The sequence below is a fragment of the Salvia splendens genome, chromosome 14, assembly GCF_004379255.2.
Source record: "Salvia splendens isolate huo1 chromosome 14, SspV2, whole genome shotgun sequence".
In the NCBI taxonomy this organism is placed as follows: domain Eukaryota; kingdom Viridiplantae; phylum Streptophyta; class Magnoliopsida; order Lamiales; family Lamiaceae; genus Salvia; species Salvia splendens.
This window is the reverse complement of record NC_056045.1, coordinates 9,990,611-10,011,106: the sequence shown is the minus strand read 5'-3', so window position 1 is coordinate 10,011,106 and position 20,496 is coordinate 9,990,611. Positions and strand designations below refer to the sequence as shown.

Below are 20,496 nucleotides of genomic sequence, written 5' to 3'. Positions count from 1 at the left end.
AGGAAACCGGGCTGCTGATTTTCTGGCAGGTAGGGGGTCCAGACCCTACCTTACATATTTTGATCCAATCTCTGCGCCTCGGTACCTGAAGGCGTTAGTTCGGATGGACCAGCTGGGATATCCTAACTTCCGCTTCCGACGTAGAGATGTGGGTTGATCTAGCTCTTCTGGTGGTTGGCTTTGGTCTTTTTTCGTTTTCCCTTTAGTGTTTTTAGTCCTTTTTTACCCACTTGATAGAATGGATGATCCCGGCTTGTGGGACCTCTACTCTGCTTCTTCATGTTCTTGTTTAGATTTTAGTCACTTTTGGGCTAAGATCATGTTTTTGGAACATATATTTTGATTTTATTTACGGGTTGGGGGTCTGCCTAAACCCCCCGCCCACAAAGAGCGGTTTTATTAAAAAAAAACAAAACAAAATGTCACTGTCAAAGATGGGGTACAAGACAATGACGTGGACAAATGTGACAATCCTAATGTCACTATCAACCCTAAGGAAAGAAAGGTAAACAATAGTGCTACATATATTTTATGATAAGATTTAAAACACCAATAGAATCACAAATGAATTACTAAATGATGCATTCATTAAATCAAATTTGTTTTTTTTTATAGTATATTGGACTGTTCTTTAGCAAGAACCAAACTCTTGTTGTAATAATCATAGCAATAATAGAGACTCACTTCATTAAATATCTACCTTGTAAATTTAAATCTAGAACACTTTCACCACCATCGTTTTCCGAAGCAGAAAACCAAGAAAAATGGTAAAGCCAGTGGAAAGCAATCAAGCCCTCGGCGTTCACGTAAAAGGGTAAGCTTCTGACTTACTTTCTTATGGCGTTGTTCGATTTGATCGATTAGATTCTGACTAAAAAAACGGACACATGCACATGTAAATATATACTAATGATCAAAAAAATTTGTCCATTGTGAATAACTTCAGGATAAAATTGCTAAATCTCTTAAAGCAATGGATACAGCACTTTCCGTTGGAAGTGCTGTAGTAAGCGTCGGGGCAATAACGGTTGCTGCTACAGGCTGTCGTATCATGTAGATGGTGGTTTGTCCTAAATAACTTTTTTCTATTTTAAAAATTGCACATTTTGATTTTATGAATGCGTCGATCTCTATGTGAATTGTTAAGTAATATTTCTTGATAGTCTCCTTGTAATATCTTTGTTTTATGTATGAATGCAATGTTTCTATATTTTGTAAATTAACTTATGCACGCTGTATTACTTTTCACTTATTTGTAATAATATTTGATATGGTGTGATATTGGATATACAAACTCTTTAAATTTTACAAATTCTAAACTATAATCTAGACCATTATACTTCAAAATATGATGGCTATGGATGAAAAATGAGGTAAATGGAAAATGTCAACACAACGTCAACATTGTCAACCGATTGACGTTGTATTGATATTTTCTGTTGACGTTATTTGCCATCTAATGACATCAAATCTTGAAATCTAACGATCCACGTTATAGTTTGAAGATTATAAGGAAGATGCAGTTTGCATTTTATCTCCACTCGTGTGATATATTTTTAACTGCAAAGGGTGTAAACTATCCCTAATAATGTCATATTTCTCTCTCAAATTGCGCTATAATAAAATTGGATTTGTTTTTTTTTAATTACTCTTTTAGATCAGATTTTTGTTAGAACATATTCACATAAATTTTTACTAGTATGTAATATAAATCATAATCCACTTCTAATGAAAGTATAGTATTTTACCCGAAGTACATGAATGTAAACTAAAAAGTGCATGAAAATCTGAAGTCATTAATATTTTATTTTAATAATTTATTTTGAGTAAATGTATAGAAATCGAACACATATTAGTTAATTCATAAAGTTAATTAATAAAAACAATAAAATATTTGCCATTTGGGGTCATTTGTATACAACTTGGCAGGTTGGTTCAAAAAATTGTGGTTTGTCTATCATTAAGTGTTGAAGATCACGGGGGATATTCACGAAGATCACGGGGGATATTCTCCAAATTACAAAAGATCACGGAAGATTATATTCTACCAAACATGGAAGATACCAAATCAATGTAATTAAATGGTTTTCCTTGTATAGCCTATCCTAATACTATTTAATAGTACTCAATGTACAAAGAACATATCAGTGAATATATGAAAATTCCCCTTTACCGATCTCTTTTTGACATGACATCCAAGCCAGAAAACCAACGACGGCTCAGAGAATTCTCATCATAGTTGCGATACCAATCCCGACCTTCCTTAGCCAAGAACTAGAGCAACCAATCCTATAACAAAAATGTCAGATACTGAAGACAAGAAAACCGATCCAGAATAGCCAACAAAGTTGAAGAATAGCAAGAATGTCACGGTGATATTCAAGCTTAATGGAAAGAACTACCCATTGTGGTCGAGACTTATGAAAGTCAAGATAGGAGGCCGAGGGGCCTATTCACACATCCGGAAACAATCCCCAGAACCAGGGAGCAAAGGATACGACGATTGGGAAGAGGATGATTTGGTGGTATTCTCGTGGATCGTCGACAACATTGAGAACGGAATTATTGCAGATTTCGCTCATCACCAGACGGCAAAGGCATTGTGGGATAGCTTAGCCATAACTTTCGAAAGCAAGGCCGACAAATATCTCATCTACGACCTAGAGGAGAAAATAATCACGATCAAACAAGGCAGTATGGACTTGGAAACGTATTACCGGAAGATCCACGGACTATGGATCAATGTCAATCGCTGCCAGAAGCAGCCAATTACGTGTTGTGACAAAGGAGTCAATCAATACCGAAACCACTCAAACGAGAATCGGTTGTTCATGTTTTTGGCTAGATTAAATCCAGAATACGACTCAATCAAGCGCGACATCCTCAAGGAGAAACCCTACCCATCAGTTGAATCCACTTACGGGTGGGTGAAGACGGAGACGACTCGACGCCAAATCATGCCACCAGCGTCGTCATCCCCCACCCGCGAATCCATCGGCGGAGACTCCGGAAATACATCATCTGAGGACGGCATCGGGATTGGATTTGTTGCCCAGAGTCAACGCCCACCATACCGAAACGGAGGACCACCTTGATCCACCGTCGCTGCCAACCGGTCGGGAGGACGACCGGATAAATCTGGTCTCTGGTGTACACACTGCCAGAAACCCAAGCATACATTCGAGACGTGCTTTAAATGGCTGTCGGAGTAACCGAGGAGAAGCAGAGGATGAGAGCGGCACAGCCGCAAGCCAAAATGGCTGTCGGAGTAACCGAGGAGGGCTAACCACGAAATCAACATGGAAATCGTGGGGAAACGACCAGTTGCGTACCAGTCGAGAGTCCAGAGGGCCCAACCGACGGTGGCAACGTCCGGGGAGCCGGAAATTTTGCCGGAAGGGAAGGAGCGGCGCCGATCAGTGGAGGTAACGGGTTTGGTGGAAAACCAAACCCTAAGTGCTTTGTTAAATCATGCCTCCATCCCCTTCATTTCTCTAAAAGAGAGATTTCAAGTAGAACTACTCTATTACAATATAGAGAGAAAGGAAAAAAAGGAAAGACAAGAGAAAACTACTGTTGGGCCTCTTCCTTAGCTTGGATTTCGGCCCAGTTTTTCCGACAGCCCGATGGATAGAGACATCAAGAGAACGGCTCTCGGTAGTTAGCCATAGCCTCTGCCAAAACCAAACAAAATAGACTGGAATCAAACAAGGAAAAGGGGGCAGCAATCCTTTACTTAGAGGGGACCGAAACCCTACCGAAAAGAGTAAAAATGAATGTAGCAAGGACTTGCAACAGCCTGCAGAGACCTGCCCTCTCAGCCAGTACCGAAGGCTGCTTTAAGGCACGTACAACCGGCCTCTCCACCCCAGCAGCTGCAGGAGCTTTCTCCTTTAGATTCAATGGCCTCCATTCCCTATTGTACCTGCAAAAGCCACAGAAAATGCAGCAAGTGTGTAGCCAAGAAGGAGGACTGAGAGAACCTACAATGTGGCAACAAAAGAGGTTACAAACTTCAATTAATACACGAGTACATGTCTGCAACGTTGCAGGAAAACCAACCAACAAAAAAGGGCAGCCTAGGACCCCTTTCTCTGGCATCAAATAACAACCTTGCAGCTTTCAGTTACACACCCTCTATAAATACAGATAACCCTCGGTTTTACCCTCATTCATCACCACAAACCAAATACAAGGCAGTGAACTAAAGAGTGAGAGAGGGGCCGAGTTAGAGACAGCAGCCAGAACAGATCACAGCAGGAAAGTCGTCGCATGACAAGTAATCTCAAGTCAAGGAATGATCGTTTGAGAGAGTTTAAACAAACCAGGTGGGCTTTTCTTTCCGAACGTGATTTTACGTGAAAACGTGAATATTTTGAGATGAGTTGTCATGCCATGTTTTATTTATGTTGCCTATCTGTTGGCTATGCCAAACCAGTTAAATCGAATTCGGGTCCCAGTAGGGTCGCAAACCCTACTCGGACTAGTGTACACATAGGGACTGCGTGCTAGCGCTAGCGTTGGGAAAGATTTTCAGAAAAATCCCGCGTTCACTCAAGTTTGGTTGACAACTAAAAGAGAAATGTTTTCGGCAATGAGCCTACTGAGTATACCAAGTACTCAGCCCTGCATATTATTTTTCTTTAATGTGCAGGTTGAACGTGGTCGAAGCAGAGGAGGTGTTGGGAGAGAAATATTAAATAAGAAGCTAGGTAGCTGATTTAATATGTCTTTGACAAACTAATAGTTTATGATGGTTTTAGAGGTGATTAACCCATGTTTTGGTGAATTAAGGTGTTTATTATAGGTTTTCACCCATTTAGTCATCAAATAGATGAAGTAATGAGTTTGTTGGAGTTTTGAAGTGAAAACAGGTTAAAATGGGCAAAACGGAGCGAACGAGGCTGACTCCAGAAAAAAGACCCGACCGAGTGTTTTCCATTTTCCAAATCACCCGGTCAGGTGTTTTGAAGCAGAGAAACGGGGTCCAGCGAGAAGACCCGACCGGGTGTTTCTCCACTTACGGATCACCCGACCGAGTGTTTTATACGCGTAACCATTTGATCTTGAATTTCACTCCGAGTATAAAAGGCTATTTCACACATTTTGAGTGGTAACTTCCCAGACTGCAAAATCAATAGAGAAGAGATTGAAGAAGGAGACATTTCCCAATATCAATTCAACCTTAGGGAGTTCTTGTATCATTTCCATCATGTTCTCCTTTGTTTCTTTTGTATTTTGTGTTGTTGGGTGTTTGACTATGAATAGCTAGACTTTTATTAGGGATGTAGTGAAGTTGTATGAATCTATAGGTTGAACCTTGAATTATGTTTATCTATCTCTTGTGTGGTTTTGTTGTTTATTGGTCTCTTATTATCCAATTGCTTGATTGCCAATTTAATACATCATGTCTAATTATTGTCATTGAGAAATGCTTGATTAGATTGTTAAATAATCAACAACTCCATGCGTTTTATGTGATCGAGAGATGCATAGCTAGAGAGAGGGCTTGGGTTCGTAGAATCAGGGAGTCGGACTTGAAGTGTTGGGAGGAGACTCTATCATTAGAGTCCGATCAACGTGATAGATGCACCCGAGAGGGTGTCTATCCAATTGTCCCGACCTTCCTAACCATGCATGAGACCCAATAGATGAGCATAATCTCTAGGTGATACCCTTGATCCATACCAACGGATCCATATCGTTATTTTTCCTATATTGTGTGAAAACCATTCCATACTTACTTTAATTGGTTATTTAGTTTAAATAGTGTTTATCATCATCTTTAGATATCAAAAATCAAAAACCCCTTCATTAGTCTAAATAGTGTTTGAAATTGCATCATAGTATTCATTCGAGCACTTAGTCTTCGAGGATCGATAATTTCAACTTGCCACTTGCTACATAACTCGTGCACTTGCGGGTGACGCTTTTGATTGCTAAATTAGCATGAGTCAAGTTTTTTGCGCCGTTGCCGGGGACTAAATTTGCTTTTGTGGTTGATATTGTGATAAGATAGAGAATACTAGTTTAGACATTTTACTTGCTTTATTTAGTTAAGTTTTCTTGTTTAGCTCTAATTTGACTTTGTTTCCTCTCTTGTGTTGTATAGGTTTTTATGCTCATGCGTTCAAGACGTCTACCCCTTGAGCCAATCAATTTAGAGATAGAAGCTGCCAATAGAAGAAGAGGAGGATGAAGTAGAAGAGCAAGAGCTCAACCTCTAGTTGAGCCAATGCAAAATCCACATGGAAACAACGGAGGAGGCCCACTTCCACCTCCTTTGAATCAAGATCAAATCATTCTCCAACTACAACAAGAAATAGCGGAGATGAGAAGGGAAAGAGAGGAGGAAAGGAGGCGAGAGGCACCAGTTAGAGATGCATTTGGGAACGTCAATATCCCAATTCCACCTTATGATACAAGGGTGAATGCTAACACTTTTGAGTTGAAGACGGGATTGATTCAATTTGTAGAGCAACGTGTTTTCTCGGGAAGGCCCACGGAGGATCCTAATATGCACTTAGCTAAATTCTTGGAGATTGCCAATACAACTAAGCTTAATGGGGTTCCCGATGATACAATCAAGCTTAGGCTATTCCCATTCTCATTGTCGGGATATGCTAGAGATTGGTTTGATAACCTTGAGCCGGGCTCGGTTACAAGTTGGAACGACTTAGCCCAAAAGTTTTTGGATCGGTTCTTCCCTTTAAGTTCCACTCTCAACCTTCAAGCGGAGATCTCCCACTTTAAAATGAAGGGTCAAGAGTCTATGTTCGAGGCTTGGGAGAGACTCAACGCCTTGTTAAAGAAATGCCCCAACCATGGACTATCTCCGGGCCATCAAGTGAGCCTCTTCTACAATGGATGCTCGGATTTTATCAAAAGTCAATTAGACTTTGGCTCGGGAGGATCATTCTTGGACAAGGGGGTCGATGAGTGTAAGAAGATGCTTCAAAGGCTTGCCTATACTAGCAAGGGTTGGAGCTTGGGCTGAGATAGTTCAATGCCGGTAGCTTCGGTTGTGAATTCAGATGCATTCAATCTCCTCAACCAACAAATAATGATTCTCAATCAAAAGGTGGATAGCATTAGTTCGGGGGTGGCACCCATTGGAGAGCCTCAACCGACCGTTAAAGATGTGAATTACATCCATCAAGGAAGAAACCAAGGGGGAAACCAAAGAAAAGGTAGGGGGCTCAGACCCCTGCCCTTACTTATTATGATCCAATCTCTGTGCCTTGGTATCTGAAGGCGCTAGTTAGGATGGACCAGTTGGGATATCCTAACTTTCGTGTCCGATGTAGAGATGTGGGTTATTCTTGTTCTCATGATAGTTAGTTTTATCGTATTCATTTTTCTTCCTTTTTGTTTATTTAGTCCTGTTTTTTCCCTTGATAGCATGGAGGATCCCGGCTTGTGGGACCTCTGGTTTGCGTTTCCATGTTCTAGTGTTTGATCTTAGTCACTTTTGGGCTAATGATCATGTTTTGGAACATTATATTTTGATCTGATTTACGGGTTGGGGGTCTGCCTAAACCCTCCGCCCACAAGGGCGTCTTTGATTAAAAAAAAACCAAAGAAATTTTAACAATTATCGCCCTAACAATGGGGGTGGTAATTATAAAGGCTACTGTCCACCTTCAATGTGCATCCAAACCTCTCATATGGAAATCCAAGTAATGCTATCCAACCACCTCTACCTCCCTGATTTGGAGCATAAAGTGGGGCCACCAATGTACCTAGCGCCTCAAGATCTTCAAGTGATGTCACAAATGAGCTTCTAAAAGCTCTCATGGAGAAGAGCGATGGGATCACGACACACTCTACTATGAGGATTGATAAAGTTGAGACGGCGGTAGTTGAGGTGTCACGACCGCCCATACTAGAGTTACTACAAACGCGGCGATCGTGATACAACATGCAAGGATAGAGTTTTATTTGAAAACTTAATTAACTTAAAAGAATGGAAAATATTTTGGTTTAAAGAAGTTTAAAGTTATAACTTTTCTATTAAATAAAAACGACTCAAAATTTTAATTATTAAAAACCCATAAACTTCTAAGAAAAACATTTAGTTTACTTCGCGGGAAACATCATTTTCAAGTAACATTGTAAATACTCGTTTAAAACCTAACACAACCAAACATACTCAAACACAGTACGGAAAGGATTAAAGTATTGGAACATAGTTCAAGACATAGCAGCGGAAATAAGGTTCAAAGAGAGAGTCAAGGATAGTGCCTATGTATGGAGACACATCGTATCCTAAGTTCTTAGGACGACTCAACATCCTCCGCAACATCCCGCTCAACCTGCACATAAGAAAAATAAAATGCAGGGCTGAGTACTTGTTGTACTAAATGGGCTCATGCCGAAAACATTTTATATTAGTTATGTGATCCATACCAGTGATCTCGGGTTTTATATGTAGTAAGAAAAATCACGAGAACACAAAAACATTTCAAGTCTGGCCAGACAATTTATCTCCCCACTTTTCACATCATTCCATCAATCACAATCATCATATCACAGTGCGACGAAAGTGTGGCCACACTATTCGCCCACGAGACCGGCCGACTAGCAAGAACGGCTCACGATCCCACCAGTGTACACAGCCTGTTAGGGTTTACGGCCCTACTTAGACCCGAATTCGTTTCACAACACAACCATATAGCCTAACGGAGCAAGCTCAGACGAACTAGGCATCAGGCAACAATCTCACAAACAAAATAACATGGCATCACATAACAAGTTAAACCACCCTTATAACACCACATCGTATTTTCGGAAAATAAAAAGGTTTGAAAAGAAAGCCCACCTCAATTGCTTAACAACACAATTCCAACTTATGCAACTCTCGTTCCTCGAGCTCACATATACTCAATCACCCCTGCCAACGACAACACAATTAGCTTTCCATAAACTTATGTTATCATGCATGTCCTATTGTTCCTTTTTCGTTTCCCTTAAATTACCCATCCCATCATTCATCGACATAAGGAAAAACATGTCATAATATTTCTCAACGTGTCACACATAATCACGTCATAGGATACTTTCCCAAATCATACATGCATCATATAGTTCATCAAACATAGCAACAAGTGATATTTTCACATAACAACAAAACTGGCAGAACTGCGCGGTTGGTTTGTAAAAATCACCAAAAATTCATCTGACCTCATATGAAGCTAAAATTTGGTCACAACACAGTAGACACATTAAAGTTCACTCAGTTAAAGTTTCACACTCAAATCATGGCATTTGGTCAGTCAAAACATTTATACAACTCTCTGGTCGGAACATAAAAATTCTGGCAGCATTGTGCAGTTTATTTGAAAAATTCACCATAAATGTATCCGACGTTCAATGAGGCTGAAATTTTTACACGACTCAGAAGACACTTCAAATGTTCATTTAGTTCAAGAATCACATCAAACGGAGGTCATTTGGTCGGTCAAACAGAATACGAAACTTTCTGGGCGAGAACTCAAGTTTCTGGCAGAATTGCGCAGTCAACTTCAGATATTTATTAAAAATCCATTTTTAGACAGAAAGGGCTGAAATTCACACGAAACACAGAAAACACCTTGAAATTTACTCAGTAAAATTTTCACATCAAAATTATATCGTTTGATAGGTCAATTACACATCAGAAACTGCTGTTCGAACGTCACAGATTTCAGGCTCACAAATTCGAAATTAGGGTTTCTTCCTCAATCATCCAGATACAATTTTTCATGCTTATAACACAAAATCATGCTTCAAAAAGGTTCTCATAATCATGTTTGCACATAAACTCACATCATTCACCGAAGATTCAAATCAAACTTCACATAAACTCAATCAAAATCGCATAATTATCAAAGTTCTCATGCAAACACACTTTCTCACCGATTAATTTTGCAATCTATCATTCCTACACTCATTATATGCATGTAGGGTTCAAGAACAATGATTATATGAAAAGATTGAGGGAAAGTGAATCAAATATACCTTTCTTGATGAAAACGAATCGGTAGAAACAAGAATTGATGCGATTCGTCGGAGACTCTTGAAAATAAACTTCAACGGATGCAAGAACAAGGATTGAAGGAGAGTTTTTGGAGAGAATGTGGAGAGGGGGAGGAGGCGTGTGGGAGAGGGAGAAAGGAGGAGGGAGCGTGTGAAAGAGAGGAATGGGGGCTAGGGTTAATTTGATTTTATAGTCTAGGTTTAATCCTACACTTAAATTAAATAATTAAAATTGTTGAGGAATAATAAAATCCCACAATTAACATGGAAATGGGCGTGTGAAATTGGAGTAATGAAAGGAAAATACTTAAACCTGAATTAAATAAGAATATGTTTTAAATTTGGAAATTTCCTTGTTGGAAAAAGGCTCCCACAAAATAGGTAACAATTAAATTAATTCCACAAGGAAATTGGATGCATATGGGGCGAAAATTTAAAGGCTTTAAAGAAGGAATGAGTCAAATCCTAATTAAAATAGGATATGGAGGAATTTAAAAAAAGATTAGATTTAATTGGATTTTAAATTTAAGAAGGAAATTAAACAAAGTACCAATTAAATCTACAAAAATAATTCATCCTCTTATTTAATAGGGATTTTCGAAAACTTCCAAAGAACAAGCTAGGTTCGACATTTACGTAGAATAAATTAGGGATGATTTGATTTGGATTTAATTTGGATAGATAGCCACTTTATTTGGCTAGAACAAAATGCATGCTCTTATTTAAATTAACTTCCCATATTGAAAAGTATAAATAACACTTCATTCCAAATCACTCATGAAAATTTATTCAACATTTCCAACTCAATCACGTAGCAACCATTAGATTTCATAAATGAAATTCCCAAACGACATATTTAAATAAAAGTTGCAAAAAAAAAATTGGGATGTTACAGGAGGTCAACACAAGATTGGGGGCCTTAGAGCACCAAGTAAGTCAAATTGCCCAAGCCGTTGGGCAAATACATCAACCGGGGCAATTTCCAAGTACTACAATTCCAAACCCGAGAGATTGCAAGGCAATCTACTTGAGGAGTGGGACAAGCTATGAGAGTCCTCCTATGCCCGAGGTGGAAGCTAAGGAAGTGCCGGAAGAAGAGATAGAAGAAGAGGAGATAGAGGTGGAATCACCTAATATGCCATCCGAGGTTCAACCCGAGGCAATTGTTCTACCTAAGCCAAAGGAAGTCAAAATTCCTTTCCCTCAAGTGGTGCAAAAGAAGAAGTTAGATGAGAAGTTTGCAAAATTCCTTGAGATCTTCAAGAGGGTGCACCTCAATATTCCTCTTATTGAGGCTCTCCAACAAATGCCCGACTATCTCAAGAAGAAGAAGTTGGTTGATTATGAAACCGTGAGCTTGACCGAGAATTATAGTGCAATCATCCAACAAAAGATGCCGGCAAAGATGAAGGATCCGGGGAGCCTCAATATCTCTTGGGTGATTGGGAATGATAGGCAAACCAAGGCCTTATGTGATTTGGGGGCAAGCATAAATCTAATGCCCCTAAGTTTCTTCCGGAAATTGAAGTTTGGTGTCTTGAAGCCGACCACCATAACCCTTCAAATGACGGATAAATCTGTCAAGTTCCCTAATGGAGTCCTCGAGAATGTCTTAGTGAGGGTGGATGATTTTATCTTCCCCGTGGACTTTGTCGTCTTCGATATAAAGGAAGATCCAAATGTCTCTCTCATCCTTGGATGACCCTTCATTGCAACTGGGAAAACTCTAATTGATGTCACTAAGGGAGAACTCACCCTTAGACATGGAAACAAGACGGTGATCCTCTTTATGTTGGACAAGATGAAACGACATGAAATGGAAGAATCCAAAAGAGTGGAAGAAGTGCCCTTGAAAGTTGAAGATTGCAAGATGATACAAGTGACACATGAGAAAGCTAAGGATGATGAGGTTGAGAAACCTTTGGAGGGGATATCTATCCCCAAATGGTTGTTTAAACTTGAGGATGAACAAGGTGTGGGTGAGAAAAGAAGAAGGTGGCCAATTTGGCAAATGGAGGATCTAAAGAAAGTGTTGTTGGCAAAAATGCGAAGCCCAATTGGTGGAAGAAGTGGCTATACAAGCTCTATTTGACCGCTAAAGCAAAGACAGGCCCCGATGATATTATCCGAGTGAGATTGAAAAATAAGTGCTAAACTTGAAGACCGTCGGGCAAACGACGTTAAACAATTGCGCTATGGGGGAGGCAACCCCTAGTAGGTACAATTTTATTTGAGTCATTGTGTTGTGTCGTTTTATGTGCGTTTGATGCACCCAATTTCTTTTGAGTTGGGTATTTTTTTTGTTTTTTTTAGTGTGTTGGAACAGGAAAATAGGTTTTGATGGGTGAAAAATGGCATGAAAGAAAAAAATGGGTTGGAGTCTAGAGAAGAAACCCGGCCAGGTGTTTTCCATGTCACAGAAAACCCGGTCGGGTGTTTTAAAGAAGCCGTCGGTAGTCCAGAGAGAAAACTCATTTTCTCCTTGTGAGAGTAAATTGGCAAGGTTGAGTACATAATAGTAACTTGAGGCTATATTTCATACTACTTTACCTGCATACGAAGCCATTGATACTTGTTCTATTTTATTTCTACTGAGGCAATGATGACGCTCCACATTCCTACATGAGTTTGTAAGTCTTGCTTCTTTCTTCTTGTTCGAGGACAAACAAGTGTTTAAGTTTGGGGGAGTTGACAAACTCATAGTTTAGGATGGTTTTAGTTTGAGAGTGAGTGAAATTTCTAAAATGCACCTTGCATTTTCTCCTTGTGAGAGCAAATTGGCAAGGTTGAGTACATGATAGTAACTTGAGGCTATATTTCATACTACTTTACATGCATACGAAGCCATTGATACTTGTTCTATTTTATTTCTACTGAGGCAATGATGACACTCCGCATTCCTGCATGGCTACATGAATGAGGATTAATGATGAAGTTGTATGGAGTGATGTAACACCCCGAGTTTTTGTACGCGGATTCGGAATATAAAAAAAATTTGGATGAAGAGAAGGTTGGAAATTTAAGTGCAATGAAATTTAAGTTTTTAAATTGTTGGAAATAGAAATAAGAGAAGATGCTAAGAGTTATCAAATTATATACTACACATATACATAAGGGAATGTATGGACGTGTATAATGTTTATGTATGCATGGGAATTTGCAAGTCCTAATTAAACACTTTCCCAAACAAGAAATTCAAAAGACACCCTTTACAAGGAAGAAGTCCATCTTTCATGGAAAAAGGTTACATAAGAATTTTGGGGAAGAAGACATATTTACTTTACAAAAGCTATCCTACATACAGAGCTATAAAGGGGCAAGGAAACAATTGCTATGAACTACACAAATCCTTAAGGATTTCCTCCACACCCATCTCGATTCTTGCTTCCATAAAGCTCCAAGGAGGCAGCTAGTGTACCTACAATATTACACCAAAGTAGGAGTTAGAACAAATGGGTATAAAGAAAAGAGCCAAATGTACATGCTCAAAAAGAACATGGATCAGAGCCCTTTTCCCATCGTCCGAGGCGGTGGAAACAGCCAAGGGGAATCAACCCAGCCATTCACCAAATTAGCATGAAGAGCACCATCATCAAACTCAAAAGGAAGCCAAGTGTGTAGCCTCAAAATGGAAGCACAATCCCCCAAAACCCAAGGCTGAAAGGCAGCCATAGAAACAGCCCATAAGTTACACCAAAAAGGCATAGATAGCCTACTTACAAAGCTCAAAATGGAGCAAGCTGGCAGCCAAAAATAAGAGACTTTGTCCCCAAGTTTTCAGGCACAAGCTGCCAACAGTTGAGAGCTATATAAGGAGCCACAACCCTCCTCTTCTCCCCCACTTTTCGGTCAACACAAGTTTCACATTATATCATAAGAAGAGAGCAGCAAGGGGGAGGAGCGAGCAGAGGAGTTAGCAGCAAGAAGACAACAAGGAATTTCCAACCGAGAGGTAATTCCCTCAACACCAACCCCACCCTTTTTGCATCACGTTAGAACGCCACGAAATTTCCAGAACTTAGAATCATAGGCGACATGCTCACGTAGGAAAATCATAGCGATAGAATCAACGAATAATCAGTTACCATAGCCACTGCCTTCAAGTAGAACAACAAAAATCGGAATAATTAAAGGGAAAGGGGGAAAGGTGACTTAGCTTTAGTGTGAAGGGCTGTCCGACGAAGAGCTCGACGGAAGGAGCTGACGCGGGTGCCGGCGTCGATAAGAGTCCGTCGCAGAAGAAGGGCGACGGCACAGCGTCGACTGCGAACGCGAGACAGCAGAGAGAGAGGCGCCGATTGGGGGAGAACCGGTGAAGCCGAACGTCGGACGGCGATTTCGTCGGATGGGAGAAGAGTGAGAGAGGCGATGCCTCCTCCGCGTCGGTAACCCCGTCGGGGGCCGCGGGAGCTTCACAGGCATGGAAGGGAACCGGCGCTGCGAGGATTCGATAGAGGGAGCGAGCGGCGAACGGCGAGGGGCGCACGACGGAAGGAGCTGTTGCGCAGAGTAGAGCTCGGCACAAGAGCTGGCTCAGGGCCTCGACCACTCCGCCAGAGGAATTCGACGGAGAAAGTGAGGATGCCGGCGAATCTGACCGGCGATAAAGGGAAGTGAGGGAGGCGGTGGAGGCACCGCCGTTTCCTCTTCGATTAGGGCTCTCCAATTTTGCAGATAGAGAAATGTGTTTGGGGAGGAAGGTACCGATGGATTAAGGAAAATGGAGTGTTGGGCTGGTTTAAGTTTATTTAGGCCAGATTTTATGGACTCATGATTAAGTTAGTTAATTAATGTTTGGGCCTTAATAAATCATAAATGGGATGATGGAAGATTATTATTTAATAGTTGGAGTAATTGAGTTCTGGGCCTCTAAATTAAATGGAGAAGTTGGGGCCAAATTAAATGGTAGCTGGGCCATTTTATTCAATTGTAGAGTTGGGCCGAGAACTTTCAATCATTATTTGGAAAGGAATTAATTTAAGGAATTAAGCTTGGAGCTTAATTAAATTAATCTCCGAATAAATTGAGTTTCGAAGATGGAAGAATATTAAAGCAGAGACGCGAAGGGCCGACCGGCGTCGCCCCGCGACGCCATGGACGGCCTTAAGAAAAATCCGAAGAAGAAGGAATTTAAGGAGGATTTTAAGAATCCACATTTTATTAAGAGATAATAGAATTTCTCCAAGATAAGTAAAGCGAACAATTATGTACTGCCGCACAATAAAGCCGAGTTAGGATTTAAGGAAAAATTCCATAAGCCGAGACTAAGAGATAGATGCTATCCTGTAGGATGCATGCATTTTTTTCAGAAAAATAGTTCGAGTACTAATTAGCGTGTTACGCTATTTATTTCTAAAGGAGAATTTATACAAGGGCAAGTGAGGCCAAACTAGGAATTTTAATTGGAGATAAGCATACTGACTCAACTTTATTTTACCCAATTAATACCCGCAAGTGTACGGGGTTATTGTAGCATTTAGCAAGCAAGAGTATATCGTATCCCACAGAGACAAATAAGTGTCAACTTAAGTACCACGAACCAATTTCAACTACTATCCAGACAATCAGAAATTTTTGGTTTTAAAACTAACAACTACTAAAAGCATGTAAAGTCAGAGAATAAAATAGAACACTTAAACACGAAAGCAATTAAGAAAGCTGTGTAACATGGTGGAGAAATATGCAGAATTCAAGGATCCGATGCACAACTCATAGCCTAACCCAATTGAAATCGATTTACCATTTAAAGTCTCTAGAATTATTGAATCAATCACACATGTAGATTAAACCCCCTCCCGAGGTGAGAAACCTGTAGATTAAGTGTAACAATTGAAGTCCCCTTCTAATTCTTAGACCTAACTCCCAATAGATCGATTAGATAACAGATTCCACTCAAAACCCCAACTCTCCCGAGTTCTATTGAATTAAGGTGTGAATTATTCTTCTTTCAAGATTAATTATTTCATCTCCTGATTACTCTAAGAAACCCTACACTCTCAATTGGTGATCAAGCAATTGTTAGGAAAAAGCACAAGAATAATTCAAATAATTACAAGAGCAAGATAAAAACGAAGTCAATTGGATTAATAACTATGAATCAATGCATTTTCACCAAGAATTCTACACAAAGTGTTTAGCTACTCATGTTCAAAGTAGAAAACAAACAAAAACTAAAGAAAACAATAGAATTCATGATACGGATTACAATTGGCGGAGGAATCGAAGCTTGAATCTTCAATCTTCTTCCAAGAGTTCTTGATAGAGAGAGAGTGTGTGTTTTTGCGGCTTGTAGAGAATGAATCGAGTTGCCCTAGCTCTTGCCTCTTATTTTTCCTCCAAAAATCGCGTCTGGAATTCAAAAAATCGTCAAACTGATGGACCCGGCCGGGTGGAATTAATGTACTTGAAATTCACCCGGCCGGGTGAAACTCTCTGGAGTCTTCATGCACAAAACTGGTGACCCGGCCGGGTGGAATTAATGAACTAAAAATCCACCCGGTCGGGTAGCACTCCTGGCAGTCGCGCACGGCTTTCGTAGATCGGCCATATCTCTCTCATCCGAACTCCGATTGGGGCGTGTGAGGTACCCACGCGAAGCTCTTTCGATGATGAAGACAATGGTTGTCTCAAAATAGGATTTGGACCCCATATTGATAGGCAGATTAACATTTGAAGCAGACCCCAGCCTTGCCTTGGCTCATTTCGACCCTTTTTTTTACCTATTTTACTTCAAACACTAGATAAACTCATCAAAGCACCTTTATAGTGAAATATGGACATAAACTCTAAGATAATGCAATGAAAGCACACAAAAGATCATGTTTCATGTCCAATAAAATAGTAAAAATCTGAGTTTATCAACTCCCCCAAACTTAGACTCTTGTTTGTCCTCAAATAAGAATAAGAAATCATGAAGAACATACTCATGCATAGAGGTGGAATTGATGTATTGCTTCAGACAATTTTTTTTCAAAGCAAGCTCGAAGGTAGGAAACATACAAAAATCAACCAAACATTAATTGAAGCTACTGTCTCGTATATCACTTGGTGTCAATGCTCTCACAAGGTTTAGGGAGTGTGATTTTTTCTTTTTATTCATTTTCCCTCTCACTCAAGTGTATAAGAGATAAAAACACTCAAATCAAGTAACATGTAATGCTTACCATAGGCTTGCTCAACGTCAAACGTCTCCTCTGCTCGGATGTGAAAGTGAACCTAAGATCTGAAAGGTCTTTATTCGGGTTGTAATGTAGGCTCTTTGGACGGTAGGGAACATTTAGGCTATAGTGACTGAAGAATATACTTGAAGCACACAATCCAACACTGACCATTTCCAAAACAAAACTCAAATAAGCTCGATTTCAACATGCTTCCTCCTAGCCTCCAAGACCCACTTATTGATGTCTCCAACACCACAATTTTTCATTTTTTCATCATTTTTTTCCCTAGACTTCGTCTAGCTTATAACTCCTATTTTTATTTTTGTTTCTTTTATTTTTTTTTTTCGAACCCCTTCCTTTCACTTACTACCATTGTGCTTCCCTTTTCTCAAGGCTTTCACTTTAGAGAGTGATTTAAGATATTACTTTTCAACAATCAAATACATTTTGGCTATGAGAGCTAACTAGGGATTTACAAGTGTATGAGGATAATCAAAGAATGCCTAACTTCATCTCCTAAGTTCACATCCACTATATATAGACTTGACATTACGAGAAACAAGTTCTAGAAGTAAAAGCATGTACCCAATTGTATCACACATGAACAAAATATGGCTCAAATCTCACCGGGATTAGCATTGACCAAGCAAACAAGCACTTCACTCACAATTAAATCATGAATTGATCACGCAGGTCCCTAACCATTCTAACCAGAATTTTCAAGACAAAACAATTATCATCATCAGCTATCAACCCTTCTCTTAGCACAAATTATCTTACATTCATCCATATTCGAATTCGAGTCCCACAGGCGGGACTTACACCAAATGACACCAAAAATCCAAAATTAACTAAAAGAAGAGAAAGAAAAAGAAAAACAATAATCTCAAGAACATAATCTTTAAACAAGCAGGGGAAGGAGCAACCGATCCACGTCAGAACCCCCCAAACTTATTCAAGACAGAGAATAGAATAAGTTTGAAGAGCAGTGGATGGTTGAGGTACCTCTATTCCGAAGGCGGCGGGAATCTCGCGTAGTAAGCTTGGTAGAAAGCCTGTTGTGCTGCATCACTAGCGTCGAGGCGAGTGTGCAGGTTTTGCAGTTGTTCCCCATAGTGATCAAGCCGGTTCCCAAAGTTGTCCAACCGGGTGTCGCACTAGGCTCTCCAAGCCATCGCCTCCGCATTCGCCTGATTCCAGCGGGCCTCTTGTTGATCATGGCTCACCTGAAGCGAGCGTACTCCTGCAGCAATTTCCGCCAAATAGTCGTCCCTGGACGGTCTCCCCCGCGGTCTACTCCTCTTGGGCCGACTGCTTTGACCCACTTCAAACTCCGAGGTGGTCTCCTCACCTTCCTCATTCATGGCCGCCGGCGCATCTTGAATTTGCAGAGGCTCCTCGGGGATATTAGGCTGCGGCAAGTAGTCCGGTTCCATAAAGACCGGCCTAGCATCTGGGGCACCTTCTCCTTGAGGAGGGTCATTTTCGATCTTCTCCATATGAGCCGGGGAGTTCAATTTCCAGTTCTCTTGGTAACTCCATCCTCCGACTGCGAAGAGCTGAGGGTCGGGGAATCTGATGCACATCCCCGGTTCTATCCTGAAATACCCCACGCCCCGGCTATCAACCATTATAATGGCCGCCCTCTTGAGCGTATCCCAGTCCAGTAGGGTGGGTCCTTGATCCTGTATCCGATTTTCAAAACTGACCCCAAATTTATATGCCAAAGCTGCCACGATTCCCCTACAACAGAGCTTTCCCGTCGTCCTCTTCGACTGTCTCTCCAAGTGCTTAATCATGTAATGACCCATGTTGATCCTCCTTCGGCTGAGCATTCCCCATAGTAAGAATAGCATCTCTGATGAAATGATTCCCGCTTCTGTGTGGCCAAAGGGTAGGTAGACCAGGGCCTTCGCCATATATCTCAACACTGGGTTTCTGATGGCATTGATTTTGGCCCTCGATGGATTGAAAGCCGCTTCAGTGGTAATCAATCGCCAGAACTCGTCCCTCCTATAATCCGCAGGCCGAGGGTCCTCCAAAAGGCCTTCTTCACCTTCTTCCCTCAACTGGAAGAGCTCGTTCATTTCATCGACGGTAAGATCGTGCGCTTCATTCATGAGTCGAAAGGACATCGACTCAATCCGTTTCCCGGAGTACTCCACCTTGAGTGTGGTGAAGAACTCTACAGTCAGGGCCCTGTATGACCCGAACTTCCTCGCGAACAAGTGTGTGAGATGGCCGGCCTCGACGAGGATTTCCCAAGAATGTTTGATACCGACGCCGTTGAGTGCGCTTCGACTCGGATATCTAGATGGCATGCTATCCAATGCCGCTAAAGCATCCCATTTCTTCGACTCACCTTTGTGGAGTGTGACACCCACTGTGCGAGGTTTTAGGGCCATCTGATGGGTACCTAGAATGAGGCATGTTAGAACAACCAAGTAAGGGAGATAGACTCAATCCCTATGCATACCAAATAAACAAGTAAGGCAAAAGTAATTAGGAAGATAGACTCGATTCCTACAATTACTTTCATCACAGACAATACCGAGGAGATAGGCTTAATCCCTCAAACAAATCACACAATGAGGGAGATAGACTCAATCCCTAAAACTCACAAAATCATCTACAACCCCCAATATAGAATAATGACTCAAACAATACTTTCATCAACATTGATCTCGCAAGCAATAGCAAACTCATAACTTAAACACCAAGCATCAATTGCAACAATTTAGCTCATGCACTCGTACAAGTGAAGCACCTAACCAACATCAATTCAACTTGCATAAACTATAACATTCCTACCCATCACAAAATACAACTCCATATCCATGGATAGAGAAGCAGAGAGGTGAAGAACATACCTTTGTTGTGTAGATTAAGAGAATTCGAAAATTAGGGCTTTTTCTTTGAGCTCTTGAGTGAAATCCAACAATTGCACAAATTAATCGGGCCAAAATACTCAAACACTGGATAATGTGAGATGGGTGTGGTGAATTTTTGATGGGGGTGTGAAATTAGTGTGAATTTGTGTGTGTTTTGTGCGAAAATTGAAGAGGAAAAGAAGAGGGGGAAGGCGTCGGGTGAGAATAGGGAAAGAGAGGCCGGGTGTACCTGTTTTATACTAGGTTTCGCCGAGTCGGACCCGGCCGGGTTGATATATTGTACTTGAAAATCACCCGGCCGGGTGAAACTCTCTGGACCCTTCCTTCACAAAAGCAACGACCCGTCCGGGTGTATATAATACACTTGAAAATCACCCGGCCGGGTGAAACTCTCTGGACTACCTCTTCGTTATTTTGATGACCCGGCC

General features: G+C 40.8%; 1 protein-coding gene and 1 long non-coding RNA gene across 2 annotated transcripts; both read left to right on the top strand.

Moving 5' to 3' along the window:
* Positions 1-600: 600 nt before the first annotated feature.
* On the top strand, positions 601-1,286 carry LOC121764999. The gene is made up of 2 exons (XR_006042684.1): positions 601-814; positions 947-1,286. It is a non-coding gene; the product is annotated as an uncharacterized LOC121764999 (long non-coding RNA).
* A 9,617-nt stretch (positions 1,287-10,903) lies between these two features.
* LOC121764162 lies at positions 10,904-11,719 on the top strand. Its single transcript, XM_042160222.1, has one exon. The coding sequence runs from the start codon at positions 10,904-10,906 to the stop codon at positions 11,717-11,719; it is 816 nt and encodes a 271-aa protein (XP_042016156.1).
* The last annotated feature ends 8,777 nt before the right edge of the window (positions 11,720-20,496 follow it).